The sequence below is a fragment of the Lissotriton vulgaris genome, chromosome 9 (genome assembly GCF_964263255.1).
Source record: "Lissotriton vulgaris chromosome 9, aLisVul1.2, whole genome shotgun sequence".
Taxonomy (NCBI): domain Eukaryota; kingdom Metazoa; phylum Chordata; class Amphibia; order Caudata; family Salamandridae; genus Lissotriton; species Lissotriton vulgaris.
Genome location: NC_141697.1, coordinates 1,010,956,005 through 1,010,979,718, shown reverse-complemented (window position 1 = coordinate 1,010,979,718; position 23,714 = coordinate 1,010,956,005). Strand labels below are relative to the sequence as shown.

The 23,714-nt window shown below is 46.9% G+C and overlaps 1 protein-coding gene across 11 annotated transcripts in view; it reads right to left on the bottom strand.

The window, feature by feature from the left end:
• MITF (melanocyte inducing transcription factor) overlaps window positions 1-23,714 on the bottom strand; it is an 832,466-nt gene that overhangs the window by 281,901 nt on the left and 526,851 nt on the right. For 3 of the 11 annotated variants that reach the window (XM_086938885.1, XM_086938882.1, XM_086938879.1), the window contains exon 1: window positions 10,462-10,576. The exons of 7 other annotated variants lie outside the window; for them this stretch is intronic. In XM_086938885.1, the coding sequence (XP_086795011.1) occupies window positions 10,462-10,511 (50 nt within the window). In that variant the 5' untranslated portion in view covers window positions 10,512-10,576. Of the gene's footprint in view, window positions 1-10,461; window positions 10,773-23,714 lie in introns of those variants that run through there. One more of the 11 variants, XM_086938889.1, reaches the window with a different exon arrangement.

Below are 23,714 nucleotides of genomic sequence, written 5' to 3'. Positions count from 1 at the left end.
AGCACTTGTCTGAGCAAAGAAGGTTCCACATGATATTGATCCCAACCATGTGTCTCAATAATTATGAAAGCAGCTCAATTATTGCTCCCTTCAATTGTTATTGCTTCCCACATTGCGCCCCTCAAGTGCACATCGCATTTACTGGCACCTTCAATTAAATGGTCCAATATTATCTCCCATGGTGTGCGTGTCACCGCAGATGTGCGCAGTGCACTTACAATACATGCTGTGCACTTCCTACAGTGCTTTTACTTCTAGTAGTGAGGCAATATTAAATTGGTGAGCGCATCACCGACAAGCACACCCAGGAACTGCTACAACATTGCCAAAATGGCATCGCCCATTGACTTAGCAGTATCCCAGGTTTGACTAAAATGGCCCCCCAGCCCCGGACATCAGCATCACATCATACTTGTGCACTTATCAATATTAACTGCAAGTCTTACGCATGTGCTTCCTCCTCACGGGGCATGGGTGTGCGAGTGATGGCAAGTCCCCTGCCAGTAGGGAGTCTCACACAACCTCGCCACTCCGGTTTCCCCAAAAACGTTGTTATGTTCGCCTCCTCGTCTCGCAGTGCACTCTGCCTCGTCTCGTGGTGCACTAGGGGCTGGCGCCAGACATTGCCTGAAGCTCTGAACTCCTTATCAGATCACTACTGTACTCACACAACCTTCACCTGCACACCACCTATTTCGCCTCATGATGACGCCTGGAACCTCTGTCCTAGTTCATGTTAGGGGCAATCCCATCCTCGTCGCCAAATTTGTAGAGAAGAGACACATTACTTCTTGGTAGGAAAGCGATTTATTGGAGAGCAAGTGTGTGGCATCCTATAGCCACCAGTAAACACTCCAAATGCCACCTCAACCACTACATTCCAGAACACTAGTGCTCTCCTGGTTACCTAGTCACAGGTTACCTATATACCACAAACAGCCCTAAATAACACACCAAGTAAGTACCACCAACCCAACATACATCAAATGCCACCGCTTTTGCCATTGTACAGGAAGCAGATATTGAAACCTTCTCTATTTAGGCCCTTAGCCCTCATCTGCCATTACACCTTCTCCTGATCTGACCGCTTCACGCGAGGCGCTGCCTCACCAACACCTGAGCGCCACAGGTGCAGACTCATTAATAAACACATAGATTCCTGCGTCCCTTCTGCCTGACTTATCGGCTGTGTACTGCGTGGCATATGGCAACCCTCTCTCTCAACACCCGCCATCTTCCTTCAACTGACTCCTACTGCTGGATGCTGCCCACTTAAATGGGGGCACTTGACAGCAGTGCGGACCCTTCTCACAACTGTAAGTTGTCTGATCCCACCCAAGTGCCTCAGGACTCGAAGTGCAGCATCCTGAAGCGTCTAGTGTATGTATACGTGTGTAGAGCACCCACCTCTCAGGCTTACTGGTCCCCTGTCAACCTCAACTACTTGACCGTAACCCACCACTCCTTCCCTTCTCGACCCAGGGAATGTCTTATCAATGCCAACCCTTACCTGGCTGACCAAGATGCGGCCTCCCACATAGCCTGACGAAACGCACCAGCTGGCCAATGCCCTCTCCACAAGGGTCCATAGCTCGCCTCCTCGTGAACCTCAGCCGCCCGCACTGCCCGTTCATCCCCGGTGCTCCTGCTTTAACACCCCCCTTTTACTGAGAAGAGCCGGGTAGGCTGGACCGAAGAGTTCCAGCCTTGCCAATCATTGTCCGCCTTACTTAGCCTTGCCAAATAGAAGGAAGCATTTTTTCAAAGCAACCTGGGAACGTCAGGGTAACCAGTACAAAATAATAGATTCCAGATATCGCGGTACCTCTAGCAGCCGCAGTTTTCAGACAGAGCGAATAGATGTAACCACAGAGTTCCTGGCATCGAAAAAGAGCGACCACAACCGTATCCATGTTGCCATCTTGTAAAGGTAGCTTCTGAAGGGCTATCAAGGGCAACCCACCTTTGATAACACATGTAGCACATTTAAGTGAAGAGATGGGTTTTTATTTTAATTATCTTTATTTTCTTTTTTCCAAAACTGCTGTTATAAACAAGTGTATTACTCCCAGATAAATAAGAAGCAAATAACAATTCGGCATTGTAAAATGATGAAGATTTATTTACGGAGAAAAGGAAAGCAAAGGAGAAACGAGTCAACAGCGTGTCTTGCTCATGCTCCCTGTACACGCCAGTAGGCTCTCTGAATGGCTGACAAGGTCCACCAATCACAAAGCATATTTGGTAGTTGCCAACCAATCAGAGAGCCGACTAGCCCGTGCAGACAGGGTGAGCAAGACACTCCGTAGAGATCAAAGACTCGCCATCTGTTTTCATTAAGAAAAGGGGCGGGACTTAAAAAAAGACACGTAAACGCCCCCAAATGGCGTCGGGACAGAGAAAGAGTGATTGACAACCAAACTCTTCTAATGGCTAGCCTCCATTTATGGAGCTAGCCAATGGAAGACAGAGGCGGGACAAAGCCCCATACTGTAGGAACATAAGATTTGGCCTGCGCGAACGCTGCTGCGCAGCGGACGCCAGGCGAAACCTAAAAATAATAATAAGGGGGCATAGGAGAGGAAGAGTGAGCAGGAAAAATGCTAGGATTCAACACAAAAAAGGGAGTCATCAGCATACATGTGCTGCTGAAACCCACATGCAGAAATAATAGTATACAAAGTAATAAAAGGAGTGGACGAAAAACAGAGACCTGCTTAACCACAAAGTGAGAGCAGACATAGGACCTTTCCAGCAGACAGTAGATAAGTCTATGTCTATCTTTTTTTGGAGTAGGAAGGCGTAAAAACAGAGAAGAAAAATCACAGGTTCAAAAACTTTGAGGGGAGAAGAGCGCCTTCTCTCTGAAGAAAGAGGTGATACTTCTTGTTAAAAAAATAGGCAGGGTGAACAGTGAAGGAAAAAGACAAGTATTGAATGTGGAAATGCAGGGTTTATCAAAAACGCTTTTCATTATTTAAACATGAGAAAGGACTAGATGTACTCACGAGGGCTAATCTACTTCCAGTTTATGATAATCCAGATTTTGAGGTGCATTAAATTACCGTAAGTGTTCAGAGATATGTTGACTCAATGGGAGTTTATTTGGGGTTTATTGTCTAGGTTTAGCGTGATAGGTGTTCTCATGGGGTTGGAAATTGAATAAAGAAATGAGGTGCACTCACTAGCTTCTCTTAATCTGTTCTAGATTCGCTCAATTTACTGTGTACTCTGTTGGGGTGCTACACTACGTACTTGTGTTGGCTACACAGTCAAAATACAGTATGAAAATGCAGACTCTGGCCTGCAAGCAGTGTGCACTGTTCCTTGGAAAACTATATTCCACTACAAGAATAAAAAATTGGTCAAATGATCAACTTTCTTCTTTGCATATGCCTTTATCTCAACAAACAATTCATATAAGCACACTGCTTGCAGGCCAGAGTCTGCATTTTCATACTGTTCTCATGGGGTTGCTCACATGGATTCAACATCATCTCCTACACCGACGGCACCCAGCTCCTCATCTAGCTGTCAGAAGACCTCTCCAGCACCAGAGCTAACTTCTTCAGTTATATGATGAACGTCGCCGACTGGATGAAGGACAACTGTCTTAAACTCAACATGGACGTCCTCATCTTTGGGACTACCTCTCCCTGTAACGATGCATGGTGGCCCGCTGAACTCAGATAGCCCCCCCGACAGACCACACCTGCAATCTTGGCAGCAAACTTTCCATGAAAAATACAGGTCAACGCAGTCTCATCCAACTACTTCCATGCCCTACACACATGCTCCGTAAAATCATCAGGTGACCCCCAGTCAACACCAGAAGGACCGTCACGCAGGCCCTCATCACCAGCAGGATGGACTATGGGAGCACACACTACGTAGGAATCACCACATGCCTCCTCAAGAGACTACAGTCTATACAAAACTCAGCAGCCAGGCTCATCCTCAACCTCCCCAGACAAACCCACATTACACCCCACCTCAAGAAGCTACACTGGCCGCCGATCCAGAAGAGATGGCTGTAAAAGTTGTTGACCTACACATACAAAGCCCTGCACAATGAAGGACCAGATTGCAATCAACAAACGCTTGACCTTACACCAACCAACCAGACATCTACGATCCGCCTCCCTCTTCCCTGCAGAAACCCCCAGATCTGCCAAAGCAACAGTGGAGGACGCTACTTCTCACACCTAGCAGCCGAAAGCATGGAACAACCTTTAATTGCACCTCAGGACCCCTCCATCACTCCAGCAATTCAAGACCTGGCTGTTCGAATGAGCAGATCACCACGCAGCAAGACTCTAGTGCCTTGAGATCCTCACAAGTTATTTGCGGCACTTTACAAATCCCTAGTGTTTCAGCCCTTGTCAAATATATGATAGGTAGTTTGTCTGGCTTTGGTCCTTGTGCCGGGGCATTCCTTACATTGATTAGGAGAAGTTTGGAAAACTTCATGTGGACAAATAAAAGCTGTGTTTTTTACTACACTTTGGAGGATGCTGAGAAGATCAGTACCCGTAAGTAGACAGATGACATGTTTACTCTCATTACTTTCGGTCAGTCATTCAGATTTTTTTCCAGATGGTCAATTTGTTGGTGCAATCACATATGTCGTTAGTGGTATGTCATTGGAAGACAGGTTTGCTCCCCTGACAGGTGTGGATAGAAAACGGATGAGACTGCGTGGAGGTAGTCTCTTGTTTGGGCGTGTATGGCTTGAGGAGATGACACAGAGTTTAACTTTTCTAATTTCTGATCATTCTGCTCAACACAATCCCATTTATGGTCTAGTATTCGAGGTGGGCAAGCTTCCTTGCTATGTTCAGGTTGTGTCCCTGTGGAATTTATTTGGGTTTCTAGGACATGTAGGTGGGTTCTTACAATTTGTTTCCAGGCTGGCTGATGGGGTAGCCTCTTTGAAAGCAGTTGATGCTAATGCTGCAGCAATCATCGAGGAAGGAGAATCAACAATATGCCCCAACATACTAGGCTATGAGGGGTGTTTTTTACTTTGATTTTAACAGTGATACGCACAGGGTGGTTATAATTAAGGGGCATCAGTAAACCCTAGCCATGGTGGCTACTGGGTAATACTGAGTTGTGAACATACTTTGGGATCAAAATGTTTTGATGTCCATTTGATTGGGTTGTGAACATCCAGTATTGTGTGCACGTCATGAAAGGCTGTACATATAAATTCACAGGTCAATTCACAACATAGCATCAACTCCGTTAATTGATAAGGAAAATCCAGCTCATAAATGTAAAAAAGGTTTCTTCCAATGCACATATGCTGTGGAGATGATGTTATTGGTCGACGTTTCGGTCTTCCTTGTTGTCATCTGTGATACCATCATCAGGACTATTGTTTTTTCAAAAAGAAAAGCCCCTTGAAGTAACTGGGCACAAATTGCCACTGGTCTCCAAAATGAATGATTATTTTCATGAATCCAGGAGATCTGAAAATGTAATACTGATCACTCAGTATTACAGAAGTTTTAATTCCAATGGTAGCCGCAATTGAAAAGGCCAGGGTAGTAGTATTAATCTCACGATCGACGATTGGACTCTCCGCAGTGTAGAGAAGATCTATAGAGATCTACTGTACGCCACTCTACGCTCCACCACATCAGTAACATTTGGCTTTGCTGAACACCATCCACGTTTCTTTAGAGCTTGGATAAAAGACATTGGTGAAGCCAATAGCTCTTACATAGGCGAGACCTATTGTTTTTGTCAATGCTTGTTTATTTTCGAGGGGGGGGGGGGGCTGATGTGTGTCCAACTAAATACATGCAAAAAGCCCTTCTTCTAGTCCACTGCTTATCAGAATCACTTATTGCTGCCTTAGAAATCAGTCAACCTTTGTGTCGGAGTTCATTCGAATCCCACGCAATTAAAAACATATTGAGATCGAATTAAAACGTCCCCTGTGAAGGGCAGAGGACTACTGAATACCCACTCCCTCCGCGACAAGCGACACCCCTTGAGTGACCAGCAGTGTTTCCTACTTACAAACCGCACAGAGCCCTGTGCGCGCGCTGCCTGTGGTGGCCCGGTCTGCTCCCCCAACGACAGGGCGTTATTTCCCCTGATTAGCAGAACAATTCGTTACTCATTTTTCCACCGCTGTTAATCGCTTTAATCCCAACACGGCTGCAAAGCTACACAGCTTGCTGCCACAGACTTGGCGGTCCGAAGTTTTGAGAATTTAACCCCTCCGCTTGGCAACACGTGAAGCACGTTGGAGAAAAGCACCGTGATGACGCAGAAGACACCCAGGCACCTGTCACTATTATTTGCATCACATGCGGAATCATCTTTTACAAAAATTCTACACCTCGATGTTTGCAATTTCCAGGAAATAAAAGATGTACAATCAGTGCTTCCAGGAAGTGTCTGCATCGATGCAAGAACTACGAACAGCACCGAAAGCAAGTGTGTGGAGCCGAGGCTGAAAGTTATCCTGGACATGCCTGGATTCTGCAATAAGGGTCATTCTATGCATACCAAGAAAACAAAAAGCGCCTTGTACACAGACATCGCTGGATCCTCTTTGCACGTGCTTGGGGCGGGAAATCCCTCTACACCCCCTACTAGGTGGAAGCTACTGAGACAGAATTGATAGACAGCTTGCTCTTGGTGGAATCAAAAGTGAAATTCACAGAATTGGTCCAATTTCTGCTCAAACTGCCCAAATTAGTATTAAATATGATTTACTAACTGTGGCCACTCTTTTCTTAACTCTGTCTTTTCTATTATTCACTTCCTTTATCTAGCCTTTTCACTTCTTTTCGATCTAAAAAGAGGTTTTTAATTATTGTAATATGTTCCATTTTATAATTATTAATGTTTCTATATATAGGAAATGTCAATTTTTTTATGATGATAATTTGTTATGTGCACTTCAATACTTCATGATTGTATTGTCTTCTTGTTTAACCTCAATATATTGTTCTTAAACTTAAAAAAATAATTGACAGGCAGAGGCGTCAAAGAAGGCTGGCATGGCCACAGCCTTCCACTCGACCTATTCGGGCCAAGATGACCAGCCATCCAATGGCTGTTTTGCGATTGTATAATAAAGCCTTTCAGGTTGTACCTATGGAATTTACCAGGTTGTTAACTGAAAGCCTGGCAACAGTTGGGTGGACGAACGTACACAAACACTTAGTGCCATGAAGCCCACCAGGAGAAGGCCCTCCTATAAATTCTACTAACAAAAATACCCCTGAGCCAGAGCACGTGTGCAAAACGGATCTACAGACATCAACGTCATTGGTGATGGAGACAACAGTATGGTTACTTAGGTAGCCCTCCTCCTGCACCTGAACCTTTGAGGGCCACTGACGTGCACGAGTAAGAGCATTTGAGCCCCTTGGTCATTGGAATATTGCGAGTGGAGGGGTTAATACCCGTGATGCTGTGAAAAAACACTTTTTCTTCCTCTCTGTAAACTCACCTTCACTAGCAACCAATCACAATGTGTCTCCAGCCCACCCAAAATCCACCCCATGATAAGCAGAGATAGTGAATAATGACTGCCTCTAAGCGCTGGCTTACTTGCCTGCTCTTTTCAGGACATGGTTTCCCGTAGGGTAATTTTCTTACATGCTATGCTGCTGCATACCTGCTGATCATGCGAATTCCTTGTGCTCGGTGCCCCCTGGGCTGTAAAGAAAAAAACTCTACTACAAACCTAAGAGTGCCGGCACACACATATTTTAGGTGGATTAGATGACTTCTTTCAAACAACTTGTGCAACCTTTCGAGGTCAAGGTGGGAGGAGCACCAAGAAATACCTTTCAAAAACAGAATGACAAGAGAGCAGGAAAACACTGCAATGCAACTGAGATAGGGTGTTATGTTGCTTGATGTAACTTAACTGTTATTTTCTCTATCAAACACTTTCTGTTACAGGCTCTACGACGTCACATTGCTTACACTGGAATGGCATCAGGGTCAGACTGGGGCAAAGACTGGGCACCAAAGTTAAAGTGGCCCCATTAATGAATTATATTACTAAAAAGTGGCCCATGTCTGCACACTGGGGCAGTTTCTAACTTGTAAAGGCATTGAAGACTGTATGGATTTGAGCTTGCTGCAGGCAATGTTTGTTTAAATATCAGGGAAATCAACAGTAAAACCAGGCCCAACAGACCATAAAACATGCCCACAAACAGCCTGAAAACCGGCCAACACACACTGGCCACCCCATGGGGCACTGCCTGACTGTCCAAGCTAGACCCACCCTCAATGGGTATCCGTTCATCCTTGAAACTGGTTTGGATTACGAATCCACCATCAACCTACAAAGAAGGGTTTAATTGCATAAGGTGTATTTGTAAAGCACTGCGTGGGTTGCACGTTTATGGTTACCCAAATCAGTGGTACGCGTTTTATCAACACTGGAAGGAAGAAAGTCTAAGTGAAGGAACCAGGAGTCGAATCTGAGACACTCAGGTGAAACACAGATCCCCGAGTGGATGAATTAGTCCACCGAGTCATCTAACCCGGATTATGAGGAGACGGGTAAATATTAAAAGGTATGCTTCTTTTATTCGCCAAAAATATCAATATTTAGGAACTGAATGTGAGTTTTGAAATAATGGAGGTGGGCCCTTATCTAGGTTACAATGATTAAAGACTTTAGACAAGAGTTAAAGAATCACAAAACTATACAGGGAGACATGCGTCAGTCTGTAATTTCCCTTACAAAAATTGATTGATGATCATGAAAATTACAACAAGGTATATGGTTAGTTTTTTCATATGTAAAAAAGCTTATTGCACTCCACAAGTTAAATACGTTGGACTGCTCCTCAAAAATCAACAGCAACAGGTCATTCCTGGTCAGTAGACTCATAAAAAATAGAAACACTCATTTAACGGTTAATTGATAGTATGCTGGACAATGACCAAGACAGATTCTTCAAATGCAAAAGAATATTTTTAGGCGTAAAGAATGTGGTCAAATATTTAAATTGGAGGGGGGGGGTCCAACATATGCCTAGGAAGGCCGGATTCATGCCGCATTTTCAAAATTTCCACACACAGTATAGTAAACCCCAATAGAACTCATTTATATAAGAACTGATTTGATTCTCCAGAAAATTTCGAATGGCTCAGGTATTCCTGGACCTACGTTGGCACTGTAAACTTGCCATTAGGCAATTTTTTCGCAATACAACTTATCAAATCAATCATTCATACTGAATGATGCCCAAACTCTGAAGAAAAGGAATCATTTTATTTCAACTTTTGAAGGGCTGACAACATACCATACGATTCTTGGCACCTCTGCTGGGGGTTTACACTATGAAGGTGTACCACTGCAGATTTGGCACATTCTTGTACACAATACTTTAAACGACACTCGCAACAGGTGGCGAACTACAGTACAATGATGCAGTTGCAATGCATTAATGGAACATTTTAAATATTTCCTATCAGACATTATGGGTGGTTCAGCAGCTACAAAGAGGGCCACTGGGGAAGCAAAATGTAAACATAGGGGGGACATTAGTGCAACGTATCTACCCATGGACCGCAGCCTGCTTTGAATGGTTGGTTTGCAGTCTGTATACTTCCGCCTATAAAAGTTGCAATAATGTGCCTTCAATTTTGAAAAGGTAGATACAAGTTTTGCAGCGTAGTAGACCAGATTTGTTTTTTAACTAAAAATGAGACTTGGACGACAGTTGCGATCCACGACTTTGCCATGCTATGAATACATTAAACTAAGGTGGATGGATGGATGCTATGCTCACAACAACATTTTCCAGCCAATCACAGACAGAGAACTCCATTTTCTTTGTTTACCTATCACTGCACCTACTGGCTTAGAATCCCACCAATCGCGCACCTTATTTAGGTCAGTGGAATCAGGTGCCCTGTCAACTTTTTAATGAAAATCCATGCAATATTGTACAATTATTCTCATTTTGCAAGGCAAAAAAAAGCGAAATTATGTTTTACTTGTACAGATGACCAGAAACCCAGTTAGCACCTGGTTACTGTTCAATATCTCACTAAAGTAGAGGACCACAGGCCCGAGTGCAAGTATGAAGAACGCATCCACTCCCTAGCTGGGTAGTAAAAAGCCAAAATCGTGGTGCATGTGCCCCTCAAATTCCTGGGTCCCGGTGCCACTGCATGTGCTGCACTGGCACCACGCCCCCAAATGTGTCTGTGGGTTTCAGGAACAACATATCACACACAGCGGAAACTAAACCGTCATAAATATACAATTTTCTGTGTTTGCATTTTCAAATAAAATTTCTTATCTAGATAGTTTTTGGTACGAATGGTGCGAGGAAAATCTGCATAGTAAACCTGTCCCCTCTGCACCTCCTAACAAAGCCTGCAGCCAACACACGCTTGTGACGAGTCACTGACACACACACAGCTCCTCGAGCGGCCCTTCCGAAGGGCAGCGCTACTCACAGACAGAAGCTTTGGAAGGCGCATGGCATCTGCACTCGGAGCGTCTCCATCTTTGTTCCTTTAAGGTGCTCCGCAAGCCCTTGGAGAGGAGTGAAAGTCAAACTCCAGTCCTGGCGCTCGCTGTGTCACTGGGGGTGGCTCCAGATAAGGCCTTGGCAACTCCAATCCCAGCCCGGCTCGGCGCCGAGCGGTGCCCCGCTGTCCACGTGCAGCCGCAGACAGACCTGTTTAATCCAGCGCCTACCTGGGGGAACGCGCTGCACAGCTGGGCATGACAGGCGCGGCGCTGCCCGCGCGCCAACAATAACATCACTATTAACACACGCGCGCGCAGCCGGGGAGTTAAAAAATACAACGCTGGGATCCGCAGAGTTAACGAGTCAACCACACAGTGTCAGCGGGAAGGCGGGGGCACGTGGAAACCGCTCTCTGAAAGCGAAAGTGAAAGAAGGAATGGGACAGCTTTTCGGTGATGTCGATGTTTCACCTTCACTATTGCTTTAAATGGGCAGGTGCTGTCAGGTACTGAGTGCCCGTCCCGCTTTTATTTGAAAGGGGCAGTGTACGCAGTTTTCAGCAGGGGGTGCTGTTGTAACGGAGAAAAGCCCCCTGCCTGCCTCTGGGGAGTATTCGACACTTTTCAGCAGAGATGGGGTAAGGTCCCTGCCATGACTCATGAGTGTGCGTCCCTTCCTCTAATTCAACATGGCAATATTAGCTTTTCATCCCCGTATCAGCATGCATTATGCTCATGCATGTGCACTGGAGGTACTTCTGGAGACCCAGAGTAGGGCTCTGTAGGTTTTGTAGCAAAACCATGTGTACCCTCTTAACAGGGCCGGCTCTAGGCATGTGCAACATGTGCACCTGCACAGGGCCACCAAACCCCAGGGGCCACCACGTCAATATATATCCTTAATATATTAATCCTCTGAGGATGGATACATATTTGCGTGGTAGCCCCTGGCAGGGATTTGGCGGCCTCCGGCTCTGTTCCACTTCTAAACTCCCTGACCCCCTCCCCTCTTTACTGGCCTGCGCGCTCCGCCCCGCCCGGACCCCCTCTTCCGGGCCCCCTACCTACGCTCCCTGCCCAGGGCCACCATGAGCCTAGATCCGGCCCTGCTCTTAATCGAGCGTGACTACCATCAGCTCGCTGGGCTACAGAGGAATGGAAGTGGTGGAGGTGGTACCATTTATAGTGGCACAGCAGGCATAGAACATGTTCATGCCAATGGGAGTCCTCTATTGTCCCCCCCCCACCTTTATTAAGTGGTCTGCCTGTCTCCTGTAAGCGGGTCCTTCACCCAACCATGGATGCTGACATGTGTACCGAATAGTTTGTGGAGCGGAGGGCGGCGTTTATGGAGCGTGTATGTCACAGGTGGCCAGAGACACAGTAGGAAGCACTTAGTCTTTGTTTCCTTCACAAAGTAAGATGGAAGGATGGAGGGGGAACCCAATAAGCAGATGTGAATTAAAGTGCTCCCCAACTCCTAGGACATCGCAGGGATCCTTTGTAGTGGGTCAGACTGAGCTGAGTTAATGAAAGGCGACAGAAGGTACCTTTTGCCCTGCCCTGACCCACTGTTCTCAGGAAGGGCTACACCCATACAGACACAGATTAACAAATTGATCAATCCGGCATCCTCTCCGAGCCCCAAACCAACTTCCTAGTCACACCTAGTGGCAAAGACATTGACTGGGCCAATATGAGTGGAATAAGTGAAAGGGCAAATGTGCCTGGACTCCCTAGAACCTCACTTAGAGCTGGACTACAGAACTACACAACTCCTGTCTGTCACTCTAATTTAAAAGGGAAAAAAAAGAGACATCCAGCCACTAGGCCAAGATTTCTCTAGCAGGAATTCAATTACAACACACTAGCAGCAATGTGAAATACTCTGCATTATGGCGTTAGGGTATCCTCCGGCAACTCCCCTTGGCAAGCTCTGGACCGCAAAGCACAGAACTTTAAATAAGGCTGCCGGGGTGCGGGCTGGGGGCTTCATGGAGTCTGCTAATGAGGGAGAGAGCTAACAGACTGCTTAGAGGGAACCTGGAGATACCAGTGCATAAGGTAAACACTAACCAGTACCCAGCGAGATCCTAGCACCTGTATACCCTCATGGGTGATTAGCTGCACTCAACAAATCCATGACTGATTGAGAAGAGATAACCATGAAGGAGCAGAGACCGGTCGAGAGAAAGACATCCACTGTGCAGTAGTGTGGCATCTGCACTGATCCAAGAGCAGAAGACTACAAGGTGCCATCAAAGCATGACCATGCTATGTGTCTCCATGGTTGGACAATCATTGATAACTCGAGCCTCAGGCCATTCCTCCTTTTCCCTCTAAATCTACCATTCTCAACTGTGGGGTGCCTCACGGAACGTCTCTTAGCTCCATCTTATTCAACATCTATGTCAGCCCCCTGGTCACCTTGTTCCATTCCTGTGGTCTTGACATTATACCATATGCAGAGGATACACAAATTATCTCCATCATTAACAATCCTATTTAGGACCACATCTATTTTTGTTCTGGCATGAACGATATCTCCAGCTGGATGAAAGACAATAACCTCAAACTCAGTGATGACAATATCAAAGTCTTACTTTTTGATCAACAATGGTCTGGAGCTCAGTGTAGTGGTCTTGGCCATTCTCCCACACTGGTGGAACCTGCTAAAAACGTGGTCTTTTCTGATGATCACAAACGTACCATCTTCATGTACATTAATCAAGTTACAGCCTACCGTTTCTCTTGCCATAAAATTCTTCCTTTTCTTTCCCATATTTACTAGAAAAACAGTGGTTTGTTCTCTGATCACCTCCCATCTAGACTGTGATAATTCCCTTTATGTAGGAATCACTGACCATCTCTCTTACTCAACCGGCAGCTCGGTCAGTTCTGAAGGTATCTGGCTCATTTCCCAGCAAGACAGCGATTCATCAGCTTCACTGGCTCCCAATCAAGAAACAAATGCGAGTGAGTGAAAAGGCTTTATTTCGATACGTAAATATCTTAAAAACAATACATTACAAACATGCAATTTCAAAAATTAAGAAAAAGGACTTACAGTTATAATTTCATAAACCAGTCAGATAAAAAATGCAATAAATAATTTTAAAAAGTATTAAATTGAAATGGAAAGCCTTTTTGTTCTAATTGTCCAAGCCCATTTTAGGAATTTGGAGACAGCACAAACTGTAGAAGGGGAAGTATCAGTTAATAAAATGCGGAGGGCCACCAAATGTTGTCTGGTGCCAAGGAGCCTGTATAGAGGTGCCAGCCATCGCTTCCTTGGGGCACGGTAATCGGGACATTCGAACAGAAAGTGTGCCACTGACTTGACCCTTGTAGGACACGCCGCACAAAAAACAGAGGGCTGAGCCGTTGGTGATCTCCACCTGGACACCAAGTCGGCCAGGGGTAAAGTGCCCACTCGGAATTTAAAATAGAGGGCCCTATCCATGGAGATGGAGATTAAATCCAGGTAGGGCTCGAATGCTACAGCGTCTTTAATTTGTAAAAATGCAGTGGTTGAGTTACAGTGGCGGGGGTAGCAAATGAGTTTGTTGGTTACCCAGTCCCAATATATCTTTTTCAGGGTGACTTTTGGTGGGGCGGAACGGGTAGCCCAACAATTTTCCAAACCCAACTCCACCAGGAGGCTCTTGATGTCTCTTAACCATTTTATGCGATGCCATCCATCCATTGCAAGTACTTCGGACAGACCAGCTGCATGGGAGGCGAGCTCCGGTACCCTCCATAAACGGCCCCAGAGGAGCAGTGGCCGCAATCGTGCCTGGTCCATGATTGATTTGCAGCCCGTGTAGAGAAGCACTGGGATAGTAGGTGTGCTAGTTGGGAGTAGCAAAAGGTCTTTCAAAAATTTATTTTCTGCTTTCCCCAGTGCTTCTAAATTTGTAGAGCCCCACAACTCCGCCCCATACAAAGCCGCTGGAACCCCTCTGGCTTTGTAAATGTCTATTGCTGGGGAGATGCAATGTTTGGGGGAAGAACAGTGTTCCCTGAGTATAGCACCCGCCACCCTTTTATGATTAAGTAACATCTTATTGATATGTGGGGTCCAGCTCATAGTGTTGCTAAGGCGAATCCCCAAGTAATCAAACTCGAGGACCCTTTCGAGTGCAACAGAATTTAGGACCGGGGGTGGACCAGGGTTTTTTGGGGGATTCATGGATAGAAATTTGGTCTTATCCACATTAATTATGAGGCCCCTGAGGGAGCAGAACTCCTGGAAACGAGTGAGGAGCTTTTGGAGACCCTGCAGTGTTTTGGCGATGAGCAAGGTGTCATCGGCAAAGAGCAAAGTTGGTATCCGGGTGCCCGCCAGGGACGGGGCGTCTGCTGGCTCCTTAAGCAGATGTTCAACCACACCATTGACATATAATGAGAATAGTGTGGGGGCCAGCACACAGCCCTGGCGGACACCCCTTTGCACTGGGATTCTGTTGGTTTTCTCTCCGTCCTTGCCTCACCGCACCTGTGCATAGTTGTCTGAGTGGAGTTTGACAAGAAGCGACAGGATGTAGGCGGGTAATCCCAGCCCCTGCAGGACCCTCCAAAGCTCCTCCCTTGGTACTAGGTCAAAGGCAGTCTTCAGGTCTATAAAGGCCAAATAAAGATTGCCCTTGCCCAGCACCACCACCTTCCAGTACAGGAGGGTCAGCCTAAAAGCTTGTTCTATCGTACCCGTGCCTGTACGGAAGCCCGCCTGGAAGTCTGACAATATCTTGTGTTCCTCAGCCCATTGTAGGATCCTCCCCAGGATAGCCTTCCCTGCCACCTTTTGAGAAGAGTCTATCAGGCTGATTGGCCTGTAGTTGGCGGGGCTGTCCCGACATCCCTTCTTGTAAATCAGGACAACCTCCGCCCCCTTCCAGGAATCAGGTACTGATGCACCCCTCATAATTGCATTTAGTAAGGTGGCAACCAATTTGCCCCATACCTTGGGATTGGCGCGGAGCAAATCACCGGGTAACCCATCGGGCCCCGCAGCTTTTAGTGGGACTACAGACTTGATTACTGCTTCTACCTCGCTCTCGGTGAAGTCATCCGCATTGCTAACCATTAGGTCATTCACCTGGGAAAAGGAATCGCTAAGAGCCCCTAAAGGTTGAGAGTAAAGAGCCTCAAAATGAGTATACCAGAGCTGGGCGGGGATGTTACAAGTTATAAGCAACCCATCTGGCCTATTCTTGTTCTTAATCGTACTCCAGAAGCTCCTTCCGTCCTTTCCCCTACTTGCGGTCAGAAGATCATCCCAAAACTTTTCCTCCCATTCGTTTTTGGCCGCCTTTATGGTCAGGGAATATTCTTTCCTGGCTGATCTAACAGCAGTTGGGGACTTGGCTTTAACTGCCTCTATCAGGGCCCTTTTTTTGTGCCTGCATTTTGCTGTATACCAGCCCTGTTTTTTCCCGGAGTCTTTCCTGCTGGACGTGGTCCGGGCACCACTGGGTAGAACAAAGAGTTTGCCCAGTGCACCAGTTAAGGCACAAAAGACCTGCGAGGCCTCCTCCGGTGCACTACGCAATAGACTCAGCTTGCTCCGGGCCTCGACCAACAGGACCCCTATAGTAGAAAGTTTCTCTGTGGACAGGGCGATCTTGGACCATTTTAACCGTCTCTCACAGTTAGATACCGTGAATCTCTGGATATTTGGTGCCGGCAATGAACGTTTGAGCCTGTCCATGTCCCCAAGCCACCCTGCGGTTAGATCAAGTGACAGGAGATTGTGGTCACTGTCAATACTTTCAATGATCCTCATGTCGCGCAGGGTACTCCACAGACATACATCGAGAAGAATATAATCTATTCTCGATGTATGATTGGGCCTATTGTATGTGTGTGCGCACTGCACGTCCGATTTTGACCTCCCGTTTACCGCCCTTAGGTCAAATTCCAAATTTAGTGCGTTGATCTGGAGTGCCACTTGGTTCCATTTCTTGATGGGGGGCAGGGCCGGGATCCCTCTTTTTGCGTCCTCCTCCTCTACGCCCAGCACATCATCAAGACCAAGGGGCTCGAATGTGCAATTAAAGTCACCTGTCACCATGGTGTTCGAGTGCCTAGGCCGTTTTCTTAGCAGGTCTTCCAGGAGTGCTATGGTGGCCGATTGTACTCCCCCCCTTGTGCCTCTGGCATAGACGTTGTAAATGTCTAGCTGGATACGACCCCGGGAATCCTTAAGCATGATGTTGAGTATATCAGGGGAGTTTGTAGAGTGCTCCTCCACCCTGCAGTCCAAGGAGACTGCAGCCCAGATGAGGAGACCCCTTGAAGGGCGCCCCCTCCCTGTCAGGGGCTTGACCGCAGGGATAAAATGTGATGAATAGCCCACATTGTGACGGGGCTCCCTGGCCCATGTCTCTTGGAATATACAGATGGAGTAGCCCTCCACGAGGGCACTCCATTCTGGCAACTCCATCTTCCTGTCAATTCCCGCGATGTTCCAGCTGAAAATCCTAAGAACTGGATCCGTCACAGCTGGAGCGGCACCGGGAATAGGGTCATTCTCACCCGCCACAGGTTCCTGTATCACTAGGGTACTAGCCCCATCTTGCTCAGCTTGGCCCTGGCTTCTCTCATCCGTACGTGTGGGGATTTTACTGCACATAAAGGGAGTGTCAGAGACAGCCACCAGGCTGCTCAGATCGAGGTCTCCCGCAGCAGTGTCATCTACCACCAACTTCTCAGAATTTGATTCGGTTCAATATCCCAAAGGGTTCCGCCCGGTTGATTGCCAGGCTGCCTGAGGATAGAACAGAGGTTTAGTGGGGAAGTCAAAGTAGTTTATGTTGTTATTCCGCCCAGAAGCAAAATCTCGACCATTCATAAGAGGGGTTGTTCTTCGGTAGAAGAATGTTAGATCCACTATGCTGATTCCCTGCCCATCAAGATTAGGATTGGAGTCGCAGATGGATTGTGCTACTCTACTGTCTCTAAAGTTTACCACCACACATTCACCTTCCACTTTCTTGTACCCATAGCCCACCCAGTTCACCCTTCTTGCTCCTATGATATGGCCATCTAGGCCCCTTGCTAAGGGTTTGTTGGAATTGAGCCAGTACATAGTTTTATTTATTAGTGCCTGGGGGGTTTCGTTGGTGTCAGCCTTTAGTGTAGGTACGTTAATCAGGACAGCAACATATGGGTGGCAATCTGGCGGCAAATTGACTGGGGGAGGTTTCGGGGCAGTTTTAGACCGAGTGGCCTTATGATTAGCCTTAGGAGTTGGAATTTGCGGTCGCGTTGGGACATTGCTAGTATGTGAGGTAGTCACAGACTGGGCATTCGGGATGTTTTTGCTAGTTCCCTTAGTTGATACTTGATTTTTCCTCCCCGGGAGCTCTGCCCCACCCGATGGTTTTGAGTGCTTGAAAGTACTTGGAGCAGCTTTCGCTGCTTGACCAGTGCTACCCGCAGAGGAAGAAGCCCTCCGTGGCTCTACTAGTACAATATTGGGCGGGTCCGAAGTTATTACATTGGGCGTGGATGTTGTGTCGAGAGGGGCGAGCTGGGGCACCTGGGTGGAACCGTTAGAGGGGGTCCCTCCCTTCACCTCCTCCCCTATCTTAAAGTGTAGTTTAATCAGTGCTTTCAGCGAGAAAAAGCTGTCGAGGGTCGATTGTTCAAGCCTGTCAAGCCTTTCTCCCATCCCTGCCACTTTATCAACAATCGGGGCCAAAAGAGATTTCAGCAGCCCCTCCATCTGGACATAAGTAACCGGGGCACAGAGAGGCACAGGCTGGGGGGCTATGAAGGGAATAGCACTAGCATTATCAGCAATGGAGTCTGCCCCCTTAAAAACAAAAGGGGCATTGGTTTGATGCTTGGAGGATGAGCGCTTTGGACCCCTTTTCCGCAGAGTCCTGTAACGTTTCATGGAGTTCGTTTTGAACGGGCTGGCAGTCCTTTTCCTTTTTGTTTCCCCTGAGGTCAGAGTCTTAGGGTCCGGTATTGGTTTGTCTGGGGGCCCAAGGTCTGTTGCTGAAGCTGAAAGAGCAACTGCACTTGTTTGTGTTGGGAGCATTACCTCGGAATCAGCAACCTCGGGGTGGGGAATAGACAGTGCAGCCATGTTTTCCAGCCTGTCTATACTAGCCCTTAGTGAAACAAGTCGAGGTTCCTCATGTATGCAAGGTGGGGTTGACAGTTGGGCCGAGGAGCTCATGGGGGATTCGGCTCGAGCTATGGAGCCCAGGGATGATATCTTCGACGGATTTAAGTCCATCGAAAGCCACCGCTCCGTCATGACTATCTCCTTCTCAATGACGGCAGCAACCCGGGTTATGAATTTGTCCATAGTGCCTATTGCACCAATTGAGCACCCTCCACTTCCTCCCCTTAAGTTCTTCCCTGAATGGGTTGTCATAAATCCAGGAAGCAGGGGTAGGGCGTATACTCACGCTAAGGGTAGAGAAATCACAGGTCCAATCCGGGTAGCAGATCACAGGGGGGTGGCCCAGCCCAGCCTTTGACAGCCCCTGACTGCCACAGACTGCCCGCCCTTTGCCCGGGCTTAGCTCGGCGTCCCGCGATGCGGATCTCACGCTGCACTTATGCGCCTCCTGGCGCCGTCCTTTCCGGTCGTGCGTGCGTGGCACTGGGGCTTCTGGGGGTTGGAGTCCCCTCGCCCGCTCTCTGCTCAGCTGCCGTACTCTTGAAACGCTATGGAGCGAGTCGGTCTGAGGCAACCATGAAGCGGTGGACTGCTGGCAGGTGGGTCCGCTGGTGAACGCTGCTGCGACCCCACAAGGTAGCTTTTGCACTGCAATTCAAGTAACTTTGTTTAGTTCATAGTACCAATGACAATACCGGAGCACTCTACCTCAAAAAGAAATTTCAGAACTATACACCAGGGCTTTAAGTGGGCCGGGTCTCACCGGGTCTGAGCACCAGCAGTTTTTTTAAGGAGGCCTCGAAACGGGTCTCTATCGGGCTCTGTTTTGTGCCCTGTCACCGGCAGTCAGTGTTTTTCGAGCGTTGTAGGGGAAGGGAAATCCTTTAAAGAGAGTCATTTTCTCTCTGGATTTCCCTTCTCTTTTCGGAACTAAGGAGCAGCACAGTTGTTGTGGGTGTCACCAGGGCTTCAAGTGGAAGCTTTTTCAATATGATATACAAGCCATACTTGCTGCCTATCTATCTCAAGCAACTAACAACCATTGGCAAAGCAAATAGTCCTGACTTGTTGTAGGTATGATGTTACATGTAGTATCATTTATCTGGATGCAATGAAAGCAACAGCAAAATACCCGTCGGGTGGTACACTACGCTAAGCACAAACTTTTAGCTTACATGTTTTTTAAGCCACGCCATTAATTACATTGGCCACGCCCCCTTGAGAGACTCCCAGTTTTTTCATCCAACTTAAAGCCCTGCTATACACCATAGCAGGTTCTGCGTTCAGCATCAGTTAAACCTGCTATAGTCTTGCTGTAGCAAGTGGTAAACAGCTCTGACAGACAAAATCTCAGCACAGGACCCTTGTCTGCCTGGGTGCTCCCTAAAAAGTTCATAAAGGTGAAATTCTTTAAAGTATGCGTATATCTGCACTTCTCGGTAACCTGCAGGGCCCTTCAAAGTAGTAGCTGCTATCCCTGACTAACCCTTTGGTACAACTGATATTCACTAAAGTTTCAAAATGGCATATAATCTGAAAATCAGTCACAACTCACACCTCATACAAACAAACCCCACAGTGAAAATATATAGTGCCACAAGATCGTATCAAAAATGTAAATATATAAAATCAAGACACTTCCAATTTAAGCTTATTTTTCATATGTTAAAAATACAATTCATGGAGAAAATATAAAAACATTAATTAAACCATTATTAAAATTGTTTTTCCATAATAAAAATGACACACCAAAAATATAGAAAAGAGAACACACAAGACAATACACTTTGACATTTAATCATCTGCTATTTTGTGCAAATAATCAATACAGACAGATGAGCAATATATAATTCTCACCTAGTGTGCCGGAATTGTCTGCAAATTTAGCCTTATGTATGTGTCGACGCATTTCGGTGTTAACCAGCAGATTCAAACCACCTTCTTCTAGACAATCCACAGAAGCAGTCATCCTTTCTGTGATGGAGGAACTGCTCAGGGGGGCCGATGCTAACATCTGTCAGGCCCTGGTCCTCCTGGATTTGTCGGCCGCCTTTGACACGGTCGACCACGACATCTTGGTCGACCGTGTCAGGGAGGCTGGCATCCAGGGCACCGCCCTAGACTGGGTGCGGTCTTTTCTGACCCAACGCCATCAAGCAGTCAGGCTGTCCCAGTCCTCTGCCACTCAGGCCGAATTGACCTGCGGAGTCCCACAGGGTTCTTCCCTATCCCCTCTTCTTTTTAATTTGTACCTTTCCCCGCTAATCCGTTCCCTTCGTCAGTTCAATGTCACCGCGTTTAATTACGCGGATGACATACAATTAGTTTTCACCATTGACTCCACTGATGAATCCATTTCCACTTTTCAAAACACTCTTTGCTTTATCAGTAACTGGATGAGCTCAAACCACCTGAAGCTCAACCTCGACAAGACCGAGCTGGTTCTTGTCGGGGGACCCTCCAATCCCTGGCATCCTTCCTTTTGGCCTGCTAGCCTTGGCAGCCCTCCCTGTCCCGTCAACTGTGCCAAAAGCTTAGGAGTGACCTCTCTATGACGCCCCAGATAAGTGCGGTAGTATCCTCAAGCCACTTCCAACTCAGGAAAATACGCAAAATCTCTCGCCTACTTACACCTGAGGCTCTTACCTTGACCCTGCTTGCGCTAGTCATGTCTAGGCTTGACTATGCCAATGCACTATATGTAGGCATTCCTGCTTATCAACTTAGGAGGCTACAGTTGATCCAGAATCAGGCCGCTCGCCTGATTTTTCACCAACCTAGAGATCAACATGTCCGCCCCCTTAAAAAAATCTTCACTGGCTTCCGATATCTGCCCGCTGCAAATTTAAGCTTGGTTGCATTATTTCCAAATCCCTAGCAGGCCACGGTCCCCTTTTCATCTCTTCCCTTCTTCACCCGTATGTCCCTTCCCGCACTCTTCGGTCATCCCAGATGGCCCTGTTATCAGTTCCTAGATTCAAGAGGAAGAAACACGGTGGCCTCAGGTTCTCATTCCTCGCCCCGACTTTTTGGAATTCCCTACCCCTTCCCCTAAGGTTGCCCTCTCCTTATCCCAAGTTTAGATCCTCCCTCAAAACTTTTCTCTTCACTGAGTCCTACAATTAGCTGCTGTTTCTTGTCTCTTCATCTGCTCTCTCTGTTATAGCGCCAAGGAACCTAATGGTGTTAGTTGCGCTCAAAAAGTTTATTTAACATAACATAACATAACAATACCTATACCTCCCTTTTATCAATTTTTATCATAGGCACCCATTGGGCTTCTTCTTTGATCCCTGTTGTGCATATGTTTATCATTCTTCCTTATCCTTCCAAATTTGATGAGCAATTTTTATTATGGTAAAATAATTTTATTAACGACTTAACCGCAGCGGCAATTCCACCGCGGTGCGGCGGTTAAGCGAAGTGGGCGGGGCCGCGACGGCCGTTGGCTGTCAGAAGCAGCAATGGGGTTAATGGTTTAATGAATATGTTTTTATATTTTCTCCATGAATTGCATTTTTAACATATGAAAAATAAGCTTACATTGGAAGGGTCTTGATTTTATATTACATTTTTGATGCAGTCAATGACCTTGTGGCACTATATATTTTCACTGTGGTGTTTGTATGAGGTGTGAGATGTAACTGATTTTCAAATTATATCCCATTTTGAAACTTTAGTGAATGTGACCTGTGGTAAGGTTGTAGTTTTTAAGGTCTAAAACAGAGCCCTATCCCTTTGGTTTCAGGGGCTCCTCTCAAACTGTTCTTTACGCCTGATAGTGCCCCTGCTGCCGCTGGCCTCGTAGGGCATGATCTAATGGCACAGCAAGAGAGTTCTACACCTGAATGCAAGCAAGGAAAAGGGACCCACCTAGCTCCAGTATGGTAGTCAAACACAGCCCTAACAGGGGTGCAGACCGTTCACCCACAGCCCGAGCACTTGTGCCACTGCACTTGCTGCAGGCTTGGAAGCGATACCTGTGCCATGAAGGAATCAACAGGACCAGCTGTAGTCTGCACTCTTTGCCCTGCCATCAGGTCCTAAGCAGCAAATGAGAAGCCAAAGATTAATGATGCAAAAAAGCGCCAAACCTGATCTTCCATTGAGGTTCAAAGTGTACCCGAAGTCCCTTCCCCACCCCTGGTGTATATTTGAAGTGATGTCCTTAAGAGCTGCCACTGACTTGTAAGCAGAGTGCTTACAGTGGAGCCACTTTGCTCTTTCTCATAGAGACTGCCAATAATTAACAGCATCTGCATGGACACCACCGCGCTCAGCGTATAGATGCAGTGGGTCAGTTCCAATTAGTTATGCTAGCCAGGCTGAGACGAGGAGATGTTGTTCAGCTTCATGCAGCGACAGCGAATCACTGCAGCCACAAATGGACCCTCCGTCAATGATTACAACTGTGAATATTTATTTATTCCTGCCACCGCTAACCTAACAAATCCACCACTACTGGCAATGTATAATCTGTGGAATTCGCTGGAATTCTGCAGAACACCGCCCAGTGCTTTTGAAAAATTCAAATAAGTCCCAGGTGTAGGGGGTTAATTGTGCAGGATTATGGCTGCCTCTGCTATTTTTCTTATGCTATGTAACCGAGTGGAAGCTATCCTGTAGGAAGTCAATTGGCCATTATCAGCACCGCCTTGCTGCTTGTACTTGGTTAATGGTTGGGCCACATGTGGATGAGGTCCTGTCTTGGTTTTAAAGCAGCTGATTCTCCTTTCACTATGACTAAAGTGTTTTGCCCTTTAAACTTCCAAGGTAATTATGTCCAGCAGCGGTTCGCTCTCAAGGGAGGAGGGGCACAGCCCCTCCACCTTTCTGCAGACATAAAGAATGTCTGTCAGGCTGTGCAAAGGTCAGCCTGACAGGCACTCTGCAAGAAACTCCTTATCTTCAGATCAGGAAGGCTGGTGCTATATATGCACTAAATGTGCAGGTGCCAAGCTGCCTGAGCGGAGCTTTGCAGGGCTGAAGGTGTCACAGCACTGTGGACAGGACCTCCTAAGCTCAGTAAAGTGCCTTGACGTCCTCCCCTCATGACGAGGGGGGGCGTCACTGATAGCCTCGGGCCTGGGTGATTCC